Consider the following 26,115-nt stretch of genomic DNA (forward strand, 5'->3'; position numbering starts at 1 on the left):
TTAGACGCAGAACTTTAAGTATAGACTCACTTTCCACTGATGACAAACATTTTCCATTGATGAAAGGAAGGCACTATTAGCCTATGTTCCTAAATGTTTAAACTTCAATATAGACATTCTATATACATTCTTAGATTGGTTAGATTCTCCACTTGTATTGTTACAAAATGTTGGTGCTAAAAATTAATAAGGCGTATATCCCGGGACCAAATAGGGATATGAATTCAATTCTTCTCTACTGAAGTGGGCTCCTGGGTGAAATATAGAATGGGTTCAGAGTTTTATGCAATGACATAGAGCTTGAAGCTTGCTGTGAGGCTGTTTTGAGATGACTCTTACCTATTACTGGCTGGTGTTGTTTTCTTTGTTTAAAGGACTCGACTCGGAATAGGGACTCAAGTCAGACTTGACTCGAATTTTTGAAAAATGACTTGGACTTGACTCGGACTTGAACACTAGGGACAGTGGCGGTAGCTTGTATGGCGCCCTGGGCAACCACCCCCCTCAGCGCCGGAGATGAATCCCCTGGCCGCCCCTCCTCCTTTCCCTTCTCAGCTTTTGTGTGTGAGACCTTCTCAGCAGCAAGTACAGGCACCTGCAAACTATACAGGGCGCCTACTCCCCACATGGTGACATATGATTGACTTGACGTGCAAATGAACGATAGAAAACTGATTAGCGCAAATGAACACTAAACAAAATAGTCTTTTTTTGGGAGAATTCGTGCCGCCACCGGGAAGATGCCTCCTTGGGCAGCTGCCCACACTGCCCATATGAGAAACCGCCCCTGACTAGGGTCTTGAGACTGGACTCGGACTCTAGGTTTAGTGACTTGACCAACACACTGGTAGACACACAGTCATATGTAAAGAGAGTAGAGTAGGGGGCTCAGGATACGCGGCTCCTGTCTTCAGGATGGAGTTAGAGGTGAAGGGGTGGACATTCTGACTACATGAGGTCTGCCAGCACCCAGTCACAGAGATATAGTCATTCAGACCAAGGTCCTTGATTTTAGATAAGGAGGGACTGGGTTCATGGGAGGGACTATGGTATAAAAGTAATAATTAGGATTAGGGTTAGTTATAATCAATTAACATGTCTCACAGAGTTCTCTAGCAAACAGGTTGAGTTTTTGCTAGAGTTGACTATTGAAGCAAATAAAAGCCCAGGCAATTAATCAAGTTTGTATGGTATTTAGATCCCAGAATTTAACCAAGGTGTTGCCATAGCAGGATATAAAGAAACACAATGTAGGGATTCCCCTTTTGTCTGTTTTCAACTTGGTTACATTAAGCATTATCGGGTGTACCGAATTAGTCTAAATGATAGTTCCGATAAATAGCCCAACGATAAGGATCATGCTCTTACCCATGATAGCAACTTTACATCGCAGTGACAATGTGTACATCGGCAATGTGAAAGACTCCTTTCTCTGAAATGCAAAATACAAAAATGAGTTTGAAGCCACTATTGTAAGCAGGGGCATAGCACAAGGTCCTGGGCCCTATACATACAGTATAGGCAGTCCTGATGGGCTCCCATAATAAATATAATAAAATATATTCAAGACTTTTCAAGGGTCCCCCTCCCCTTGGGGCCCTAGTAATCAGTACTGGTTTTATCCCCAGTCCGACGCCCCTGATTATAAGGCAAAAGTACTACACTGTGTTGCTTTTAGTAACCACACTTAAAGCAGAACTGAAACAAGACCACTTTGTCATTTTGGCCGAACAGATGTTAAACACAGAAGGCCCTTTTTGTCCACTGTCTTTATTTTCTGAGATACTGTAGGCTACATACTTATATGTATGTTTATTAGCAGCAGGCCCTGGGCCACGTGATGACTGAACCCATGGACGGACCGGAGCACGCATATATATTTTTCAAACTTAAATGGTTGTGCAAGTGACAAACGCTGTGCATTGAAACAAGTGATGCTCATTTCATTACTTGTATGTTTATGTTTATGCAAATGCTGCTGGATGAATATTTTGTCTTAGACACAATGCTATTCAAATTGGTTTTCACTTTAGCCGCTCACCCAGGCCTACAGAGGGCTGGTAGAGAGTGCAGCGTTTCCCACAGAATTGGATTAAATTTGTGGCGGTAGCTGACATGGACAACGGGGGGGGGGGGGGTGTCACTTTAAGACGTTCGTGAGGGAACCCTTGCAAATTGCAATTGTAACACAGTTTAAAGGCTGCTGATGTGTGGATGCAATTCATAACGTTTTCTAGTTAAAATAAAGGTTCGTACTTCTCTTTGGGACAAGCACTTTTGAATTTTAGAAAACACTTTTCCATTTACATCGGGATTTTGCAAACATTCAGTGTCAGAGTCAATAAAATGAGCCCTTCAACAAAATTGACAAGCAGCTGTAAGTAGACTAAGCATGCTAAATTTGACATCCGAACAGTATTCTAACGTTACCTTTGAGATACTGCTTGATTGCATAACTTAACTTAATAGGCTACATTGAAGAGACCATCTATGTTGTGATACGATCTTAGCAGAGTTAACTTCAATGCAGCAGTTTTGAACAAATTTGCGCAGCATGGTCACGATGCTAAGCGGATTTAATAGCAATTTAGCCAGACGTCTTCTATGCAATGCTTCTATGTAGCAACAACAATCATGAATATTTTGTTAAATGCACATGCAGTGGAGGGGCAGCGGGCTACGAGAGAGAGCGGGGCGGGGCAAGGAAAGGCTGCGTGCGTAAAAAGCGCAGCTCAATGGCAATGCAAGGATTTGATCTTATATTTAATTTCAATTAAATTAAATTAAACATAGAATATTTATGTGTGGCGGCCGATTTTTATTGTGTGGCGCCCCACCACAGATTAGTCAATGTATGGGAAACACTGGAGAGTGTCCTTACAAGGGGCATTACTGTTTGGTATGGTAACACCACATGGTAAAGGAGAAGAGGGCCCTCCAGAGGATAATTAAAACAGCAATGAGGATCATAGGGACACAGCTCCCCTCCAAATCCATTCTCCAGGATCCACATCACCCCAGTCACTCTCTGTTTAGGTGGAGAAGCTCTGGTCGTGTGCTGAGACACATAGACTGGAGAGCATAAAAGCGAATAGAAAGAGCTTTCAAAACAGCTTCTAGCCAGCAGCCATCAGACTGCTGGCTAAGGACATTCTATCTGGTTTGAAATATCCTGCCCCACCTCAGACTCTGAAACATTGAGACCACACACGCGCACACACACACGCCCATACACCCACCTACCTCATCTTTCTGTGCAATCGAGCACAAGTTTGCACTGTATTTATTGTACTTATTCTTATTTATTAGTACCGGTATGTGGTGTTTTTTAATTTTTTTTAATAATGAGTGTTTGTTTTTACTGACTGGTTGATCCTCACAAGTATGCCCCTGTACGCTTGTACTTAAAAACACACTTACAAAAATAAACACTTGACACTTGGCTTTACACTTGTATTTTGAGAACATTGACTCATGATACACATCCCATCTGATGTTCACTGTACACGGCAACATTGCTGACAAAAAGCAAAAAAAAAAAAAAAAAAGCAGAACTGTGTGGCCTCTGGCATGTATAGTTTAGCAGCTGAAGTCTAAAAGTGTAAAACTCATAGGCCAATAAATGTCCCAGGCCAGAAAAGGGGAAATCCAGCATCATTAGCCTACCAGGCAACAATGTTGTTTTTGAACATTGGAATTTGGGCTACAGAACACAAATTATGTTATGTAAAGGTGACATGAATAGTGCACTTGCAACTAAATATAACAAAACATCAGATAGTTGGAGTCTGGGCTTGGTCATGATGAATTCCTAGTCTGTCAGCAGCCTAATGGACAGTGCCAACTCTGCCTCTTCCTCTCATTTGCTTCATCAACAGCTTCCTCTAAAGGTACTGGGCTCAACAGTGTGGCAGCGTGCAGAGAGTTGGAACAGAATAGGCTTCCTTCTGCTCAGGTAGCCCAGTGACTATTTCTGATGGGGCTGTAAGACATACAGTATATGACACAAATGGGAGTGGGGTTGGTAAAGGACATCTCCACGGCTGTAATTCGGCCGTGGGTACGAAGCCAAAGGCCAAGTGCTGCCAAGCAATAAAAAACACCACTCAAGAATAATTAATTAAGAGGCAAACTTGAAAAAATAATCCAAGATTGTGGAACTAACTAACAGATGGTAGTATTTCTGTATTAACAAATAAGTTCAGAGTTTGTTCCCTTCTATTTTGTAAAAGTTAGCAAGAAATAAGTTCTATTAAAACTCAGGTTTTGTAACCAAAAAATACCTTTCACCAATGAAATTGCTGATCTGTCGCTTTGAATGAATGGAATGTCCGTTCTGGATAATTCAATGCAATATGCAGAGTTTATTTATAGTAATTAATGCTACTAGTGGTAAAAAAGTTTGAGTGGGAATGTTCTGTCGCATTGTCACTCTTGATGACACATTGAATGCCTCTCGTCCAATCAGAAATTAATAAATAGTTTGACCAGATCTATAGAGTATGGCACATAGATATACATACACGTAGATACCGCATTGGCTATAAGTTAGCTAGGCCAGCAACACACGCTGGAGAGATGCAAATAAACAGATAGACTTAATGTTATACTCGGGTCTGGCTTGTCAGGCTAGGCATAGCTAGGAGGTTGATGTGAAGGTGCTTCTGGCACTCACTGTTGGCAGTGCTCAGTCCGAGGGGCGGGATAATCGGTTGTCTTTCAAATTCCCTCTGCACGCAATAGGTCATCGCTACAGCTCATGAGTCCCATTCGTTTTCCCACCAGCGGAACTAGATGGCTAGTTCAAACTTGTGCCAACTTAATAAAAGCTTGACTCGTGTTCGCAAACAGCAACATCCATCTTCTTTGTTTTCAAGTAGCAGGGAATTCAAGCCAAACCGGTGCAACTCTGCCATCATTATGTTAAGCCCGCCTAACGTCTCTATACAGTACATGATGTGATTGGCTCTATCGAAGTTTAATTTTTCCAGCTCACAAGCCAACGGAGAGTTGCTAGACTAGCCCAGGCAGCAAATTACATTTACACTACATTACATTTGCCCCCGCTAGGGTGTGTCTAGATTTCTAGGCTAAGATATGCCAGATTTCCTGCCTGAAACATTTTCACCCGGCTGACCGGTTGTCACATTTTAATCAAGATGGACAACACAGCCAGAATAACAACTGTGAGGGTGGCCTATGCTCTCCACAGCTGCAGGCAGCCACACATCTGTTGTCATTTGTTTAGTTCACAGAACTTCAGTACGAACCTGCTGTCCAGGGGACGCCCATGCCAGTCAACATGACACCTGAACGTGCAGGTGGAGGTGTACAGTAGATGGAGATGCTTCGGTGTGGCACAGGTGAACCTGTTCGCATCAAGAGAAAGAACGAGCTGTGGTTCTCAATTCATAACAACAACCAACCACTGGGACTGAACACGTTAGCGCACTCATCGCCACAAACTCTCCTTTAGGCCGTAGCCGCTGCCAGCATAACGTCCTGACACAAGCACAGGCCTCCCAGATGGCCTCTAATATGCCACCCAGACCCAGAAAAATATCAACTGACCCCATTTCGCGCCCATAGACATGAAGTACGACAAAGTATCTTGCTCCGCCTATGTATAATCTTTACTTTAAGGGCCCTATTGTGCACCAGATGGCACAAAGCACAATGTTAGGCTTATTCATATATCCCAGTCAGTGGTGAATTTTTTTGCCATGCGCTCCACTTTTATTAAACCTTGCGCCCAGGGCTGTGGCTATTAACGCCATAAGGTGTGGTCTGGCGCACGATCCAAAAATCACTATCTCAGGGGTTTTTCCACACTTGGTTCCTTTCAGGCTACGTTTACACGTGGCCGGCTATTTTAATAAATGGACATTTCACCCTCTCCGTTTTCAAAAATAACATTGTGTAGGGCCTACACCTGTCAGTTTTCAGAAATGTTTTCTTTTACACTAACCTGTGTATATACTGTATGCCGTCAAAGGCATGCCAAACCTGTAGGTGGCAGTCAGACGAAAAGAGTTTGCGCTAACATAAATGCAACTGCTACTCTGAATGCATACATGATCACCATAGCCAAATGAAAATGTAGGCTAAACACAGGTTGCACTTTTGGCGCTGGCGCATAGGTCTAATGTGACGTTGGCTCCAACATGCAAACGTGCAAACGAAGTTTTCCAAAATCTCCACTCTGGCCGGAGTTTTTGGGGTGGTAAGAAGGGGGGGGGGGGGTAAAACCTCCGTCAAATGCTGAAAAATATCACCATTTGCATAATTTTCTTTGTTGTCTAAACACCACCTCAGTCTTTTAAACGAACTATGTTTTTGAGCCCACATTTCCCCGGTAAAATACAGAAAAAAACTACACTTGTCCCCACTACATACTAGATCCAAACTGGAATTGTCCATGGGTTGATCCTCCACACCCTCCTTTGCTGTTGACGCTGGGCAAACTGTATAAGCACTGCAGATTTCTTCAGTAACAGATTTGTTCACGATGACATTCATTGTTGTAATGACATTCATTGTCGTAAATTGTCTGTAGGTCACGCTCCAATCTTATCGATACTGCGGATGTTGTGGATGAGGAAATCTAGACTACAAAACACTGCGTCTCTTGGGTGTCGCGACGCAACAGGTCCCACTCCATGCAACACAGACACTCCTCTTCGGTGGCCTAGCTTCACAATGTCTGCAGGTACACCACCAGTTTCCAGAAGTGCGAGGCTGTGTTGCGGCATTGGCTACAAGATCTCTCTCTCATAGCCCTTTCATGGAGCTCCAGCAGCTCTTCGTCGGTATATTCCGGCTTGAAAAGATAAGGAGGACGTCCATCAAACCGAAAGGGTTCATCCTCGATGTCTTCAAATTCGTTCAAATAACCTCCCATATGTTATGTCTCCTGTTGCGTTCAGTGCTTCTCTTATGCGCTCAGTGCTTTCTTTTGGCAACAACGTTTCACGTGAGATTCACTTCACATCCCAGCGCCTGCCTGTATGTGAACCAGACGTGAACGGTAATGTGTTTCTTTTTAATAAACTGCCTGTAGGCCTACACTTACAAAGTTCTCAATGCTTCGGTTTACATGTAGAGACCCTCGTTATGCTACCGTGTAAGTGTGGTGCTATTTTGAGCCTTGTTAGTGGTATAGAAATAGCGATTTCTTTTTACTGTACGTCTGCCCCGAAGGCTAGCGTACAGTCGAACTCGGTAGGCCTACACATGTGTTATTAACCCCTAGGTTCATTTTGCGCCGGAATTGTCCTTTAACTTAGTGAATGTGGACTGATCACACCTTTAATGTCTTTCAACTTTGCACCTCTGATCAGACGTTTTAGATCGCCAAGATGGGACCATAAGACTGAGTCATGAGCTGATTTTAAAAAGGTGTGAAAAGTAGAAAGTATATCATGGGTCTGTATCTTCTATGTGCAAATGGCAACTATTTGAAGAGTTTGGTTCCAAAATGCTATATCCTCCTTTTCACTTAGTTACATTTTCTTTTCCAGGTAATTGTAATTGGGTTATTGCTATTTGATTTATGTTTACTGAGCCTGAAATACACCCGGAACACCTATAGCCTAGCCTGTAATACACAATTAAATAACATCATTTTATTAATGTTTTTAAAAATGGATGTAGCATTTTGGAACCAAACTCTTCATTTGTCAATTTAGTCAAGACCAAAAATATCCATAACAGCATGTACATGTATTTATCTCAGGTAACAGTTTTGACTTCTGTTTTTTTTTTTTTTTTGCGTCTGTTCAGAAAACAGCAAAAAATGTTTCACTTCTGCTTTAGGAGTAGTTAAGGTCAGGATTCTGTGCAGGCCAGTCAAATTCATCCACACCAAACTCTGTCGTACTTGTCTGACTGCATTGTGCCAAGTAAAGGGGGTGGAGGGGGGATTATAATAATAATAATAATAATAATAATAATAATAATAATAATCTTTATTTATATAGCACTTTTCAAAACAAAGTTACAAAGTGCTGTACAATATAAACATAAATGAAAATGCAAATAAGATATAATAATATAACAATCGAATAATATATACTAATTCAATTAGAACTTAACATAAATTTGAAAAAGGAAAATAAACTTACACTGAAATAAAACTTACTGAAATAAAACTTGACACTGAAATAAAACTTATGGTGTCGGGTTGTTTTTCAGGAGCTGGGCTTGGCCATGCAGCTTAAGCGAAAGTTCTACTAGGAAGACTTGTAGTGTAGCCTTTTACTCCGCCAATCTTAGCTTTGCCTACTTTTTCGGGAAAGCACCGCAATCTGGTCATTCACTCATTCGATCAGTGCTAGCTTATAGATTCAGTGCACTCTTAGGGCCCTAGGCTACTGTCCCCTAACTCACTGTAATTATCTACTTCATGCATGGATGCGGGGCTGGTTCACGTAGGCCTATAGCCAAAACGTTCATCGAGGGACATTGCTTTGGTTCATATTTAATCTTACTTCATCCAGGTCATGTGGTGTCAACTTACCTCCTTGTCTAAGCTATACGCTAACCCTGTACTCTTCATGTGTTCCCATCCCACCACAGTAGGAGCAGCAGCATAGTGAACTTGCATTGTTAAATCATTAGATTTTGCAATTCACTCTTGAATATCCATATGTCCCCGAATCTCAATCACATAATTCTCAATTGTCATATAATCAAATCAGATAGATAGATAGATAGATAGATAGATAGATACTTTATTGATCCTCAAGGGGAAATTCAAGAAATCAGTCAATCAATTCTCAATCAGCAATTATTAGGCTACATATTAGGGTCCTAATACTGATCCCTGAGGCACACCTGTGGTGAGGTCATGAGACTTAGATACCTGTCCCTGCCAAGACACGTTGAAAGAACGCCCTTTAAGGTAAGATTCAAACCAGTCAAGAGCTTTTCCAGAAATTCCCAGTTCAGATAGTATAGATAGGAGAATGTCATGGTTAACAGTATCAAAGGCTGCAGATAAATCTAGTAGAATTAATACTGATGACTGAGCAGAGGACTTAGCTACTCTCAATGCTTCAGTCACAGACAGAAGAGCAGTTTCAGTAGAATGACCACTCTTGAAACCAGACTGCATAGGGTCTAGTAGATTATTCTGATGAAGAAAGTCACAAACTTGCTTGAAGACCACTTTCTCCAAAACCTTTGACAAGAAAGGAAGAAGGGAGTTATGATCAAATTAATATAATTAAGTTGGTTCAACTTAATTAAGCTTTTAGAGGACAAATCAGGTTGATTGTGCTAAACTAATTGAGTTCTTCTCACTATAAAAGTCTCACAATATTTACTCAAAAACAACTTGAGTTGAAATGACTTAAAAAAATTAGGGTTAACAATTTGCATGGATCTTTTTAAGTTATAGTAACTTACTTCACTTCTGTCTGAATAAAAGCACACAGCAGTTTAAATTTTGTGAAAGCATTGTTTATGTTTAAAGCAATGGCAACCGGTCCAGTTGTGCAATGAATGGATGTAGAGATCTGTCTGAATTCGTCATTTATCTGTATAAAAGAAAGGCACAATGTTAGAAAATGTACCTCAAGACAAACCACAAAATGAACAAAATCTACAACGTGGTTTGCAGGGATTGACAGAATATTTGTTTTCAAACTTCAAAAATAAATAAATGTTGGCCTACCTATTATGTTTAGGTTAAGCTAAGAATGTCAAATGGCCCACAAACCTTCATAAATAGTGACAATGTTAGGCTTAACTAGGACGACCAAATATGATCCTCAAACACGTGCAGTGTTAGAACTAGCAGTGCTAAAATGTTAAGTGCTGAATACAGCTGCCACGGTGAAGTTTGAAGACACCAGATAGCTACATTTACCTTTACTAACTCCAAATTATCAAAGTGCAGGCTGCAGGTAACTTTGAAGACGCCAGCTACCAAAGTCATCTTTTCAAATGGTTTTAATTACCGTGCAAGCAGCAGCTAGCTTGGAAGACACGATAGCTAACTGTCTGTAGATAGCTAGCTAAATCCATCTTTTCAAATATTCAGCAAAAGGGCAAGCTGTAACTTTAATTTCATATGTAGTGTCACGTGATAATGATTTTGATGCACTGTGTGCCGTTGTTTGATAGCTGTTACTTTTAAAACAAACACAAAAATAGTAGGCTAGACTACTTTGCACGTGCCTTTGATGTTCCATGCAGGCTATAGGATCCTGTGCCATCATTATGACCGCCGCTAGCGAAGCTAGCGAAGCGGTCATATAGGGATTGTCAATTTTTTTTTTTTTTTTTTCCGTCATCTACTTCCTGAAATTTTGGTCAACGATACCCGGACACTGAACCACCGGGGCACATGAAATTTGGTGGGTATGTAGCCCCACTAGACTTTTATGGAAAAATTTTGTTTCGTCCCCGGGGGCCACTCCACCCCCCCCCCCCCCCGTGCTGGGCCCCCTGAACCGCAAAAAAAGCAGTTTTTCCTAAATAACTACCTGAACCGTGGCACTGAGGATGAAGAATATTTTATGGTATGTTGGTCTCAAGGGCCCACATCAAGCTGGCCCATAATCACTCATTTGTGATTTGCACCCCCCCGGTAAAAAATGAAAATGCAATATTATTCTGCTTTAATCGCCCCTATCTTCAGTTAAGATGTTCAGAACTGCACCAACAATTTTATGTGTATGATTGACCTGGCATTCTCTGGGGGTATGCCAAGTTTCGTAGAATTTCATCCATGGGGGGGTCTAAAAAAATTAGGTTATGTGTACATTTAGTGAGTGTACACTCATTGACATGTAGATGGCGGTGCACACATATACACATGCACACACACACAGGCACCCACATACTATCGGTATTAGAACGGCCGATACATAATTACAAATTCAGTAGGATTAAAAGAAAGCCAAAATAAATATTCATCATCATCATCATCATGGCTGCATTTCCAGTATTGGCGATAAGTAGTCGTTTGTCCACTAGATGGCGCGTCGTTGCAGTGATTTACGTAATTTTGTTGGAAGTTAAAAGTGGGTTGGAAAAACAATGGACGCTTCATACAATGAGTGTAGTTTACCGCAAAGAACGTCTAATAAGGATGGGATGATGTTCACATGAAATGTAATTTCCATTTCTTCTTGAAGCCGAAATAAATCTGATGATGTTTATCGGACATGCTTGGTTTTTACTGCAGGTACGTTAATCTTATAATATCAATAAGGACCTAGGTAATGTTACCGTTACGGCGTGGGGGGTGGGGTAGGCTCCCCGCCCCTGCCTTCTACCATCGGCAGGAGACGAGATCCGCTCATCGCTGGACGGATCCGAGACGGATTGTTACCTATTCAGAACTCTTTATCATGCTTGTATCCAAGCTGTTCCATTCATATTAAATGGTTAACTGATTCTATTCTGTCTACTGAGTTTTTCTGGCAGAACCTTAGTTCCAGTGAAATTCTGAATGCTTCAGCATGCCAAGAGATCTTGGACAATTCCATGCTCCCAACTTTGTGGGAACAGTTTGGGGGTGGCCCTTTCCTGTTCCAACATGACTGCAATGTGCACAAAGCAAGTCCTGACCTCATCCCTATACCCTCAATCCCCTTGAGTTGCTTTGACCACATGTAAAGCAGAACTGAAATAAGATCATTCTGTCTTTTTGCTGAACAGGTGTAAAGCACAGAAGTCCACAATTTCTGTTTTCTGAGATACATAGTTGTATGTTCATGCTGTAATGTTTATTTTGTGTATGCAAATGCTGTTAATATTAATATAATATTAATATATTTGCCTTGACCCACAATATCCATCAAATCGGTGTTCATTTCTATTTTGAAAACAAAGACTCATACTTCCTATCTGAAATTTTAATTATTCTCTGTACACAGTAACATACTGTAGCTGACAACAAAGCAAGGCATTAATAGTTTTGCAGCAAGTCACAAGGATGTAGGAGGGTGCATGTGAGAAACTGTTAAAACTGGTGAAACGTTCATTTACAGCTCTTTCAAAACCGCTAATGACCCAGCCTTAAAGGGACATCAGGCAACGTTTTTGTGTTAATTACTCATCTTCGTAAATCGGTATATGGTTAAATGACTCATTACAGGGCGAATGAAGACTCTCTCGCCCGCCCCTACTGCCTGTATAGGAAGAATATCCCGCTTGCAAGTTCAGTGTATCCTACCCGCCGATAGCCTGGCTAGCGCCACCACTTCTCAATGAGACGTGGTCTGGGAACCAAACGTTAATTTTCTCGTATTTGAAAAAAATGCCCAGATCTGTTTATTGGGTGCCACAGATGTCTATCAAATGCGTCTGTGCATAGCTCATCATCGTCTTGCTTTCCCCCTTGTTCTGTGATTGGTCCCCTATCTAAGGCGAAAATTTGCTCCATGGTCTCCAGGCTGCCTTAGCAGCGTGAATCAAATTGGGCGCAAGGCAGCATGGGAACACCCAGGCTAACCCGCCGACCGAAGCAGGATCAATTACATCCTGCATCCACAGCACAGAGGCAGGCTAACTAGACGCTAGCGATTGTTGCAAACGTGTGTATAATGGCAGAGCCGGCGAAAAAGCAGCGAAAACCCTTGACGGAAGATGCAAAGAAAAGGAAAAGAGCTTCAGACCGAGCGAAGGGGGAGTTTCGTAGAGAAAAAGCATCAGGCTTGCCTGGTGTCCCTTTAAGAGCAGCTTCTATACGTGCAAATATGACCCCAGTATAAGGTTTTCAATAAATAGGCATGAATGCAACAGAATACACAAATTCTTTTTCACACCCACCAAAAGAAGAAAACAAACCAAAAACAAATTCCCACACACAAACTGTCAATCAATCACTTTAAACCCACACAAATAAGACACCATTAAATCAAATCAGAAACTGAAATCAAAATGAAACCCAAACCCCAAAAGAATAAAGAAAGAGAAAACTAAGAACACAATGTAAACCCTATACAATATGTCCCCCTTAGATGTAGCATAATTGCCCCAAGCCACTAGCCTACTGAGTTTACAGTAATGGCTCCAAGCTAGCATTGAAATTACAGTAGTGAGTTTACAGTGCAAAGAATAGGCAAAAACATGTAAATTAACAATTAATTAAATCAATATTAGCAATAGCAAAATATGAAACAGTTAGCAGCATGCCATTCATTCACACCCCATGCATTCACCATTCAGCATGCACAAACACACAATCTAGTTGATGACACCACCATAATGCAGCTGTATCATGAGTGATGATGAGTCTGCTTACAGAGCAACCCTGACATCTTGGTACCAGCAACAACCTGCTGCTCAATGTAAGCAAAACCAAGGAGCTGATAGTGGACTACAGGAGACTGTAGGAAGAGGAGCACACACCCATCTACAGGGAGCATACAGTAGCAGTGGAGAGAGTCAGCTGCTTCAGATTCCTTCAGCGAGGATCTGAGCTGGTCAGACCATATAGGTATGGTCAGCAAGACAGCGGCTCTTCTTTTTTCGGCGGCTGTGGAAGTTTGCTATGTGGACGGTGAAATACTGACCAACTTCTCCCGCCATTGAAAGTATCCTGACTGGCAACCAGGGTTGGGTAGTAACTGATTACAAGTAATCTGGATTACGTAATCAGATTACAAAAAACAAGTAACTATAATCAGACCAGATTACATAAGAAAAATGTGTAATCAGATAGTTACATTGTCGAAGATTGCTTGATTACATTTTGTTTATGTGTTTCAATACATACAGGGATGGGCAAAGATACATCAGGACGTAGCCTATTTTGAAATAAAATACCAAATACCCTCTTTTTAAATGTTTCAAAATAAACTACAAAATACTGTATTTTGAAAATACTCAAAACACTTTTTTCAATGGGGCATGGAACACTTTCTAAATCATTTTTTTATCCCAAACATTTAGGCTATTAAAACTCGAATAAGACTACATATGGAATATTACACACCAGGAATTCCTAAACGGTTCAGAAGTTCTAAACAGGCAAACTTATATGCAGGGATGAATTACTGAATGGGCCTAATGGACCCAGGCCCAGAGGCCCAAGTGTTCAGGGATCCCTGAAGTCCAAACCTCTGTGTGAAGTAGTGACTTGAACTTACACTAAGTTTCCCTCACGGGATCAAAAAGAGTATATATAATATATATACTATGTTCTCCAGCCCTGATATCGGAATAAAGCCCCTCAGTGAAATAACATAGGTTATGTTATGTGATATGTCTTAATAGGGCCCCTCAATCATATGACATAGGTTATATTATTCACCCTGATATCTAAATGGGGCCCCTCATTCAAATAACACGGGTCACGCCATATGTGACAATCATGCTTTGTAATTGCCATCTTTTTTCACAGCAAGATGCCTTAAATGTGTTGATGGTTATATTATCAATCTGTCATTTATTTGCACAAAACTTGCCAGAAGTCATAATTTAAGGGGTTATTGCCTTTTAGCACACCCAACTGCGACCCAGCTAGAGAATAAAATGGACGGCTATTTTGTCCACTTCATGTGAGTGGTTCTGTGCAGAAATACAAGACCAGTTGATAGTCATAATTTGTGTTTAAAAGAGGAGGTATAAGGCTACATGTGTGCTATAATGTAGCAGAACTAGGGTGACCATCAACCAGACTCTGAAAAGGAGGACAAGTTATCTATAAAGTGAGGACAAATTGGCCAAAATGATGACTCCCCCCAATGTCTGCTCATAGGCCTATTCCAGTTGAGTACCTGTAGCTAGCCGGTACATATCTATGTAGTGTGTATACTGTGTGAACTTCCTTCCTAACACCTTAAGAGTTGTGCTAGTAAGGGAGCCAGCAGACCGGGCTTTTAGCTCGATTGTTAGCACGCTTGACTCCCGAATTCAAGGTGCTGCTGTTTGTGGGTTCGAGTCCGGGCGAGTCCAGGGCTGAGCAGGTCAAATCAGCGCAAGGCATTGGTGCCATGACCCAGATCAGGAGATAGATAGATAGATAGATACTGTATTGTTGAACACGCAATTTGTGTTGAAATGGGGAAGTGGGGCTACATGTGTACCATAAAGTAGCAGAAATACAGTAGCATTACCACAACACGAATCTTTGGGCCATTCACTCAACCCAGCACAACCTTGCAGCAAGTGTCGCTTGCTATCTGTAAGCCCTGTCTTTTTTATTCAATGTATTTGTAAATTCTGTCTTTTTTATTCAATGTATTTCATTTTAGCTTTTTATTTTGAAGTACTCCAAAAGTATTCAAATTGCGTTACATTATTTGTGTAATCCCATTAAAGGACCTGAGAACAAACAGAAGCAGGTACAAACTTCCTGTGAAGAATCAGATCAGGTTCAGATGGAGCTTCAAGTGGAGAAAAACTGTCTAGACAGATCATCTAGATTTCCATTGTAGCTATAACCCTGGGCGATAGGACAGAGGCACCTGTAATCGTTTTTCTTTACCTTAACAAAACGTTTCCAAAATCATTTTGATGGCACAACCTCATAACATGATGAGCAGCTCTCTGTAGACGATTACCGACCGATTACAACTTTCTATCAGAGTTATGTTCGCACTGTTGCAAAAGACCTCAAGAGCAAATCTTGTTAAGGGGGACTTTAAAACTTAAAAAGAAGTCCAGCGGGTCTGGCAGGAATTAAACCTCTAAGCAGGGTGGAGATCCAAACTGCCTCTAACGGTGGTCAGGGACACCAGTCCTCAATGTGTTCTGGGTCTATTACTTTCATGTGTTATAGCTAGTTATAGCTATAATCAGTAGCAATCTCATTGCTCAAGATGCCAGGTTTAAATTACCTCATATGTAGGTTGCTGAATTTATCCATTAATTACAAGAATGTCTGTCTGTATGTGTGTCGACCAACGTCACATATTGCAGGTGTGTTGCTATTTGGATGAGAGTGAAAGATATTCTTAAAAGAAGCATTTGCTGGTTCTAGCCACTGCACCCCCCTCTCTTCCCCTACACAGCATAGCTCAGTCACTGTATTGGAGTCACTGCACAATACACCTACAGAAAGCACAAGTGCAGTGTGGAGTAAGGAATGAAATATGAAACTTTAAAACATTAAGTACTACATATACTGTTAAAATACATTATGTCTGATGACGTTAAAGCAACCATCTCTGGATGAGGTTTGAACTGACACTACAATATAACAATTCCAATAGCACACTATATTTAAGGCCGGTTTCAGTCACATTATTGAAGACTATTCAGAATATTGCTCTACAGTAAATAGAGAGTCGCTACAGCTGCATGTCAGTATCTCAAGAACAGTGTAAAAATGTGAAATTTGGACACTTATGCCTGGCCTCATTTCCTCACATTTCCTAAAATGCAAATTGACTCGCTCTTCAAAATGGTCACCAACAGCCAATCAAATTTCAGCTGTCAATATATGCTTTTGTGAATGGCGGGTCCTCATGAAATAGGCTCATTCAAATCAGCCCTTTGAAGCAATGTACCAAATGTGATACAAATTTGGCCCAAGAAAATGCTTTTGTAAGCACATTACAGGAACTGGGCATGTCATTTGACAACGGGATGGCATAGCATGGTTTACATGGACACAGCAAGTACGCAATTTAATTGAACTGCATATTTAGTGTACGTATGCATGCATTTTTGTATAGAGTTCATGCTGTTCATGTGTGTAGTTGCCATTGGTGCCCACACGTCACTTGAGAAGAGGAAGAGAGAAGGAGAACTATTTGGAAGAGAAGTGTGATGTAATAGTTCAGTCCTTAAATTGTGTGTGCAGTCTCACATTCGAATACTCTTATACTGCATGGCTTACATGGTTTTCTTCCTGTAGAAATAGTCTTAGCTATGAGGCCTCACTTGCTCTTCTTCATGGTCCTTCTTCTTAGTGGTTTTTCAGGTAAGATGATGGTCAAAATCCAACTTTCACTAATCCATGTAATAGTTGAATTGTAATGAATTACATAAACTTCATGCTATTATCTCAATCCATATGTCAGTCTCCGCTAAAGTATTTTTGTTTGTAACGTTTTGTCAAGTATTCAGTTCATAAATAGCTTAGAAGTGGTTTATCCTGATCCCGATTATACTTAGGGCTTTACCTTCATTTGTTGTGACATGGAAAGGATTTGGCTTTGAAAATAATCTTCCTATGCATTTCCTGCATTTAATTGCGGGGAAGAATTCCATATGTATGAATTACATGTACTGCATAAGGAGATATAATGTGGCACAAAATTATTTTTGATTATGTTGACTGAATTTTAAATATTTTGTGTTCACACAAATGAGAACAAATGGCACACAGTAAACAAGAAAAACTTCGAACATTCTCTTTGACCTAAAAACACATCAGCATAACACACCAACTCAACCAAAACTTCCCCCACGCTGAACTGGACCCCCCGAAAGGAGGGTAGGGCAGACACAGTTCTCTGTGAATATCTTGAGAACTGTAGGGCCTAGGATGACCATTTTTTTCCGTATGTTTGCCTCCAGGGGTCATGTTAACCCATTTCATGTGCACACATGTGCACAAACAGATACACACACACACACACATACATTCACAGTAATCATACGTATGACACATACTCACACAGTAGACATATGTACGCTTGCATGCACAGGCACAGGCACATACGCAGGCACACACACAAGCGCGCACACACACACACACACACACACACACACACACACACACACACACACATAACATAAACATGCACACATGCACACAATTCAAGAATTTCTCAGAATTATGAACAGGCAAGATGGAGGTGGGGTTGTATAAAATGAATTTTACATGTGAAATCTATGAACTAATCATGTTTTGGTACTTGTTGTCTAGCAGATACCAATGAGAATTGAGTGTGGATAATGCAATTTAGTGAGACAGAATCATATAGGCCTTTCAGCGTGATTTATTTTTGTGGAAAAAATGTGCTGGACTGGGCGGCGGTCATATTTTGTACCGCTCGGCGGTACATCTAGTTTGTGAAGTTATGGGCACTTTTACAAACGGTGAGGGTCACATCTCCTAAATTACAAAGTTTGGAAATTTATATGAAGGTTAACCATGAAGGAACCATGTTCAGTAAAGGTGGTGTAACATAAAACCACTTTATACCATGTGTTTCTGTCATCTCAGCAGCAAGCATGTTAATCATCAGTGTTCTGGTGGCATCTGTCAAAGATTTGTTTTTTCCATACTCTTGAATAATGCGTTCACCACCAGGCTTTGATGTGAGAATTTCTTCAATCTACTTTAGGTGGAATAAAATGCAATTTTAGTCATTTTAAAACCATATGTAATGCTGAAAATAGTTATTTAAAAAACACTTCCCATGATATGATATAACATTCAGACTGGACTTAACAGCAATTTACACTACCTACCGCTTTTGCCTCATAGTTTATTCGGCATGGCCTTTTAGGATGGCTTCGTTCACCAGCGGCTGCTTCTTCATTAGGGTCACACAGAGAGAAATTCTGAATGACGGTGTCATCTGATGTTACTAAGCATGATGATACGAGAGGCACCTGTTCATTATGAAATTTGTATAAAACCTAGAAATATATTACATGAGGCTGTTATTTTTAAGACGATAAATGTTCTCATTCCAGCCTTTAAATAAACACTTTTCGGAATTGTCTGAATGAGTACCAAGTCCTTCATCGCCTAGCATGATTCGAAAGGTTCCAGGTGATTCCTTCAATATTTCTTCAAAAACCTCTGAGTCAACTTCTGTGTCAGACTGGTCATACACCTTAATGTCTGGCTGTCTGCTCTCTGGTATGTTGAATTTTAGGCACACTGGTTCAAAAAAAAAGAAAAAGGGAAAAAATGAAATGATGGTGATCCCCATGTTTTTTCCTTCTTGCAAGAATCAAAGGTCTAATAACAATTATTTAAGTTAGCCTCATGTATTCACAAAAATGTTACAAGTTAACTAGTTCTCGTAATATAATAGGTTAATGCTGTACTCTTGCAATAGAGTGAGTGCTTTAATCTAATGTAGCCTACTCACCTTCTTTCAAGAAAGCGTTGAATGTTGGTTCAGACAGCTTCACATATTTTTGCTCTCCCCTGAACTGAACATGCAAAAGCATTGTGCACCTGTTGATAGAGGTAAAATATATATATTATATATCAAAATCATAATTTAGGCTAGTTCAACTAAGAGTTACCTATCCATTCTTCTATGCAAAAATGAGTACACTGCAACTACAAAGGCTACAGAAGGCAAAGTCGTGCTGGTTGAATAATTTATTCTCCGCAGCAAATTGGGTGAAGTGAAGTTCACGTAAATGAGCTATGTCCCATTAGCTAGCAAATGACATTCGAGTTAACTAGCTCATTAGATATTTCAATTCGCTCTGGTTTCTGTAAACAGTAACAGTTAAAATGGTTAAAGGGGTGATAGAATGATTATATAGGGTATTTCATGCTGTTCCTTAAGGTTTCCGAATAGAGTATGTAACATTGGTTGGGCTGAAAATGGCCCGTGTGCTGTTCTATGCGCCCTAAGGCAAGCCTAGGAAATAGGCCCTAGAATGAACAAGAGGTTTTTTCCCTTTTATGGTATGCTCATGACTGTGCATCACAGTGTGCTGATTGGTTGGTTTACAATGAGCAAAATCTCCAGAGCAAAGACGGCAACATGGCCGACACCACTCGCTGAAACAGCCAAGGTGGAATACGGAGACGCAGTGCTCAGTCCGAGGGGCGGGATAATCAGTTGTCTTTCAAATTCCCTCTGCACGCAATAGGACAGCGGCAGCGCTATTAGTCCCATGCGTTTCCCACCAGCAGAGCTAGTTGGCTAGTTCAAACGTTTGCCAACTTAATAAAAGCTTAACTCGTGCGCGTCTAGATTTCTAGGCTAGCATTTATAGTTTTCTACAAATGCAATCAAATTGGCCTCCATCACTCAACCAACGCTAACGGTAACATTATTGTACCTAGGTCCTTATTGATATTATAAGATTAACGTACCTGCAGTAAAAACCAAGCATCTCCGATAAACATTCTCAGATTTATTTCGGCTTCAAGAAGAAATGGGAATTACATTTCATGTGAACATCGTCCTATCCTTATTAGACGTTCTCTGCGGTAAACTACAGTCCTTGTAGGAAGCGTCCATTGTTTTTCCCATAGACTGTATATATAGATCTATATATACAGTCTATGGTTTTTCCAACCCACTTTTAACTTCCAACAAAATTACGTCTCACTGCAACGATGTGCCATCTAGTGGACAAACTAACTACTTATCGCCAATACTGGAAATGCAGCCATGATGATGATGATAAATATTTGCCTTTTTTTTAATCCTACTGAATTTGTAATTATGTATCGGCCGTTCTAATACCGATAGTATGTGCGTGCCTGTGTGCGTGTGCATGTGTATATGTGTGCACCGCCATCTACAGGCCAATGAGTGTACAGTCACTAAATGTACACATAACCTAAATTTTTTTAGACCCCCCCCATGGATGAAATTCTACGAAACTTGGCATACTCCCAGAGAATGCCAGGTCAATCATACAAATAAAATTTGGTGCAGTTCTGAACTGAAGATAGGGGCGATTAAAGCAGAATGATATTGCATTTTCATTTTTTACCGGGGGGGTGCAAATCACAAATGAGTGATTATGGGCCAGGTTGATGTGGGCCCTTGAGACCAACATACCATAAAAGATTCTTCATCCTCAGTGCCACGGTTCAGGTAGTTATTTAGGAAAAACTGCTTTTTTTTGCGGTTCGGGTGGCCCAGCATGGGAGGGTAGTGGGGCTACATACCTACCAAATTTCATGTGCACCGGTGTTTCGGTGTCCCGGGTATCGTTGACCAAATATTCAGGAAGTAGATGACGGGGAAAAAAAAAAAAAAAAAAAACTTTGACAATCATTATACAGTATGACCGCTTCGCTAGCTTCGCTAGCGGCGGTCATAATAATGAATGGAATATGTTTTATTTGCATTCACAGGTCTCAAAATGGTTCCTATAATACCTACAGTACCAAGCCTCTCCATGTCTCCACAATAGGCCGCACGTTTTTAGCAACAATCCGGGTTTTGAGGCAGGAATGATTCTTTGCCACACTCTTGCCTTGTGCTCACTTTTTTGACAGATTGAGGACTGGACTCTGGCTAGGCCACTCTGAAATGTTGATATTGGTCTCTGTTAACCATTTCTTGCCTTGTTTGGCTGTATATTTTGGATCATTATTGGTCTAATGCCGCCTATTGGGGCAGGTCTCTTGCAGACTGCCTGATTTGTTCCTCCAGAATCTTAATGTAGCCCTTGGTCTTAGGGTTACCATTTACTTTGAGAAGGCCAGCAGGCCCCACCCCACATCCCAAAATAATAATTTTCTCACCCCCACACTTGAAATGGACGGACAGCGAAAGCTAAATTATTTGTCCAGGTGTGCCCTTATAAGGTTAACCTCACCCCCCTCTACATTAATGGTGTCTGTGTAGAGTGTAAAAACCTTAAAGTTTCTCGACACACACGTCTCTGCTGACCTCTCCTGGTCCGAGAACACCATGATGGTCACCAAGAACACAAACAATTTAATCTAAGTTAAATCTGATTGTTTGTTTGCATGAAACTAATTGTCAAGAGAGCAGAGCAGTGGAGAGAGAACACAACCCTGAGGAGCACTAGTGCTGAGGCACAGAGGAATGGAAATGTGGTCACCCACATTGACACACTGTGTCCTATTTTACAGACCAGTGGTTCTCAAACTTTCTTGAGTTGCAACCCCCCAGAAAACTCAAGTTGGTGTCCATGACCCCCAACCCTGCCTCTAGCTGCATAGGCCTACTCCCTGCTCTTTTTTGCTCCCAAACAGAATAATACATTCCATTTTAGCTTTACTGTTATGCATTTAGATTTAATTTACATTGGAGTCTTGGGTTGTAATAGCGTTTCTTTTTCTGAGAAGCCATCTCAACAGGCAGTGGATGAGGCTTCTATCACAGGTGTTATGAATATGTAGTAGCCTGACGTAGCCATACTCATTCCCCACCTCAAATTTTTGGGCGGGTTTAAATTTTGGCTGGCTTCCAGGCTAAATACAGTACATAGGACAATCATGTTCATAACAGTTTCCTGACAATAAACAATGATGCACAGCTAATGAAACGGCATAGCCATATTATCAACATAAATTATTAACCCATCTAAGTTCAAATATTACTATGACCAATTCAATTTACTGATGCTTAGCTAAAGCCAGACTGCCTATTGTAAACTACAGTGATATTTGTACTGTATGTGTGTGTGTGTGTGTTACGAATGGCAAACTAAATGGATGGAAAGTGATAATTTAATGTCAAATTAAAATAAGATTGTAAACTTTGTAAGCACCTTGTTAGTTTGAATCAGCCGGCGTATCACTGGTGTAGTGCCCTAGTGTTGCAGGTGAGACACCACCTGCTGCTTTCCTAATAATCTTTTATTTCCTGAGCACACAGCTGACTTGCTGTACAGTGAGGATTACTGGATGAGCAGAAGATGGGGTTGCAGTTGATGTTAGATTGAGAGCAGAGAAGAGCAGACAATGTGAAGGAGACAGACTTTAGGCTAGGCATTTGATGCTTTGGGCTTGTTGTTTGCTGTAGTTTGCAGTTTATGAGGCAGAAAATGCTGAAATCCACAATCTTTACCAAATGTATCATATTCATGTTTGGTCTTGAATTGATCCTTATATTGCAGTAGAATGAGAGGTTGCCCAGCATGGCGTATAGAAAATATAACACAAAGGGTGCCAGATGTAAAGGCATTATTCCTAACTATAAGAATGGAAAGATGAATTCCAATAAATAGCCTTCTGAACGGAAGTTCGGGAGGAGCGCGATGAAATGTGCCATGCCTACAGCGTCACTCTTATCAGGTAGTTTATTCCCAGCCTGCCAGTTCATGCTGTAGCAGTTGGTTTGATCACTCACTTTCAACCCACCACCTCCCCTCACGCCTCCCATCTATGGAATAGCATAGGGGTGTACACATGGATCCTGCTTAACTCCTGCACAGTAGATTCCTGCACGATCCCTGCATATAACACTCCATGATCCTGGCTAACACGTTTTTCACTTGTTTTTCTTTTTACAAATTTAGATTGTGAACTTGTAAATAACTAATAGTTGTAAAGATTGTACAATGATACATTAGGTGGAGAGGCAAAACAGACTTACACTGGCCTGTAGAAAATGTACTGTATGTCAGCCAGTCATAGAACCACACTGGACCAGGACCACCAGATAAAAACTCTCTTTTATAGAAATAATTATTTGTCTACAGGTTGTTATTTGTCATTGCATTTGAATTTACCAGTCAATATAATCTATTTTACAGAAAGTCAACATCTCAGCTCTGTGACTAAAGTGTGTGTACAGAGTGGAAAAAGCATCACCATTCCATTCCTCTATGACCAGAAGTACAAAGGTTACAAGAAATTCTGCCAACGAGGAATTGGAACTGTAACCCATCCAGACTGGGAGGCTGAAGTACATAATGGGAATAATAAAAGCTCTAAGACCATGTCTGTGTCTGATGATGTCACCAACAGCATTTTCACTCTGACTGTGAGGATGGATGTTGGAGTGCAGTATACTAACGTGAATGTTAAGAAATATAGTTGTACTGTTGCAGAAGGTGGGCCAACTAATGACAAAGTGTTCACATTGTTAGACACATTAGGTAAGATCTCCTCCTAACACAGCATGTCCAGCCTTTGTGTGTTAATTACAGTATTAATGGTATTACAGTATTGCTGTAGGTCCTGACATCCTATCATGCCACACAGTGACACTGTCACTTGTCAAGACCTAGAACATAGACATTTCAATATTTGTTTTTGACTGAAATGTTTTAAAACTTCAGTGGCTACTGTAACTCTGTTAATACTCATGTTCTCAGATATTCCAAAACTCCGTGTTCAGAATCAAACTGTATTTGGATATGAAGGTGAGACTGTGGTTGTAGAATGCCTCTATAGAAACCTCACTGGAGAGAAGAAGTGGTGCAGAATTGATGGATCTTGTTTGAAAGTTGGAGAAGTGGATGGAATGTTAGTGGAGACAGCAGATGCAGCAGGAGTGTTCAAAGTGACTCTGAGGAACCTCCAGGAGAAGAACAGCGGCTGGTACTGGTGCTCTGTGGGAGAATCCCAGATGCCTGTTCACATCACTGTCAGTAAGAGGCCCATTCATCACACCACCATCACTCCAACACTCCAGACAACTCCACAAACAACGATGTCTAATAACAGTTCAGCTGGTATTTACACACCGTTTATGGCCAAGTTTTGCATAGTGCCATTTATATGTCACATCTATTAACACAGCAACATGAATTATATAAATATGAACAAATCTCTCGTCATTTATATAACTCTTATGTTGATATATTAACTTCTTTCCCATCTCCCCAGATATTGGTGGTACCACTAAAAACCCCAATAAAGAGCAAACTGAATTGTGAGTTTTTTTCCTGATATCCTTTTGATATTCATGCAATGTTGAAATATGATCAGAACTGCACAAAGTGTCGAATAGGTCAGGATATTCTATTTCATATCGACCTGAAATCTTAATAAATTTTCAGACCAGGAGGAAAGCCTTGATTTTACAATAACTCCATCAACATAATCAACACATTTCTCTAATAAGTGTGTTTAATAATATTCCTTTATATATTTCCAGAATCATCTACTGTCTCCTGGGAGTTACACTGCTGTCCGTTAGTACTATAGTATGGTTCATACTGAAAAAGCACAGTATGTATACAGTACTGATATATCTACACAATGTACTGTAGGTCTGGGCATGTGGTTTCACCCATGTAGCCCGCGGACTAGGATGATAATATTGCATTCAACCACACTTTGCAAGGCCTACCACAAAACAACATTACCATTACATGAGCCAATGTGTAACTCCAGATGAAGGCAATCAGAGAGGTTTTATAGTTTGACAAAATGTTTCACCTATCATATGACAAATCTGAATATTATCTACAGGATTCTTACCAAGTGGTTGTTTTGTGGATTTCAATTCTGATTTAAATATTTGTCTCTTCAGAGAACAAAAAAGGTCATGGGAGAGACAGAAAGTCAAATTTGGAGGTAACTTTACAAAATACAAAAAACAACAAAAAAATCATATATTTTTAATATATATATATATATATATATTTATACAACAATTGGGTTCTATGGAACTATTTATTTGTTTCTGATTGGCCGAGTGACGTTCCATGAGTTGGAATATCCAGCCACCCACACACACAGGGATTGTACCTGTGTGTGTGGGTGGCTGCCAAGTGGCAAGAGAGATAGAGAGAAAAAGATATATAAAAATAAATAAATAAATATAGAGGTTTGAGGTTGATGATATTCTTGTGATGATATTGCAGTTTTCAGAGATTTGAGATATTGTTCAACTACCATGAGCGCATTGTAATTTCTGAACTATGCTAAACCAATATAAACAACTGAAATTAACATGGATCTATAGATGTTTGTTTACGCAAGGGAGTGACAGGGCTTGATTTTCTCTCTCAATAGGCTGGAGATGATGTCACTTACAGCCATGTGTCCCATCAAAACAGAAACATGGGGAAGGTAAATACATCCTGAATGAGCTAAACATACTGTATCTCACAGTAAATACATGCAGAACCTATGTAATTATTGGAACTATAGGTGAACATGTGTGTGTTTTTCTGTGTACAGTCACCGAGGTATCCTGTAGCTGATGATGTCACCTACAGTGCTGTTGCACAAAGACATATCCAGGTACAGTATGTTTGAATAGCCTTTGGGTTTCTCATGTTTATTTATTCATGCCAGTCATCAGGAGGTGACATAAAGATCTGTTGCCTGTTTGAAAAACCCCTCACAGATGGTACAGCCTATTGTCATATTTTTGAATTATAATTATTTATATCTATCCATAGGTGTTTAATGGAATATTCCCAAAATGTACATTACAGTTAATAATATTAATAATATATAATAATATATTATATTGTATTGATACTGTGCAATTGAACATTTTATTGTCAGGAAAAAATGTAGAAAAGATGATACTAATTTACACTGATCCACCTGCA

The 26,115-nt window shown here is 40.4% G+C and overlaps 1 protein-coding gene and 1 long non-coding RNA gene across 5 annotated transcripts in view; one reads left to right on the forward strand and one right to left on the reverse strand.

Moving 5' to 3' along the window:
• LOC121687926 (CMRF35-like molecule 8) overlaps positions 1–26,115 on the forward strand; it is a 31,199-nt gene that overhangs the window by 3,171 nt on the left and 1,913 nt on the right. Inside the window, exons 1-8 of one of the 4 annotated variants that reach the window (XM_042067128.1) lie at positions 16,529–16,885; positions 23,356–23,700; positions 23,920–24,279; positions 24,434–24,479; positions 24,705–24,778; positions 25,083–25,126; positions 25,568–25,624; positions 25,736–25,798. In XM_042067128.1, the coding sequence (XP_041923062.1) occupies positions 16,834–16,885; positions 23,356–23,700; positions 23,920–24,279; positions 24,434–24,479; positions 24,705–24,778; positions 25,083–25,126; positions 25,568–25,624; positions 25,736–25,798 (1,041 nt within the window). In that variant the 5' untranslated portion in view covers positions 16,529–16,833. Of the gene's footprint in view, positions 1–16,528; positions 16,886–23,355; positions 23,701–23,919; positions 24,280–24,433; positions 24,480–24,704; positions 24,779–25,082; positions 25,127–25,567; positions 25,625–25,735; positions 25,799–26,115 lie in introns of those variants that run through there. The other 3 variants (XM_042067127.1, XM_042067129.1, XM_042067130.1) reach the window with 3 other exon arrangements.
• On the reverse strand, positions 4,673–14,315 carry LOC121687930. The gene is made up of 3 exons (XR_006024455.1): positions 14,305–14,315; positions 7,865–7,868; positions 4,673–4,834 (listed from the first exon to the last, which is right to left on the reverse strand). It is a non-coding gene; the product is annotated as an uncharacterized LOC121687930 (long non-coding RNA).

This window comes from Alosa sapidissima, chromosome 17 (genome assembly GCF_018492685.1).
Source record: "Alosa sapidissima isolate fAloSap1 chromosome 17, fAloSap1.pri, whole genome shotgun sequence".
NCBI lineage: Eukaryota > Metazoa > Chordata > Actinopteri > Clupeiformes > Clupeidae > Alosa > Alosa sapidissima.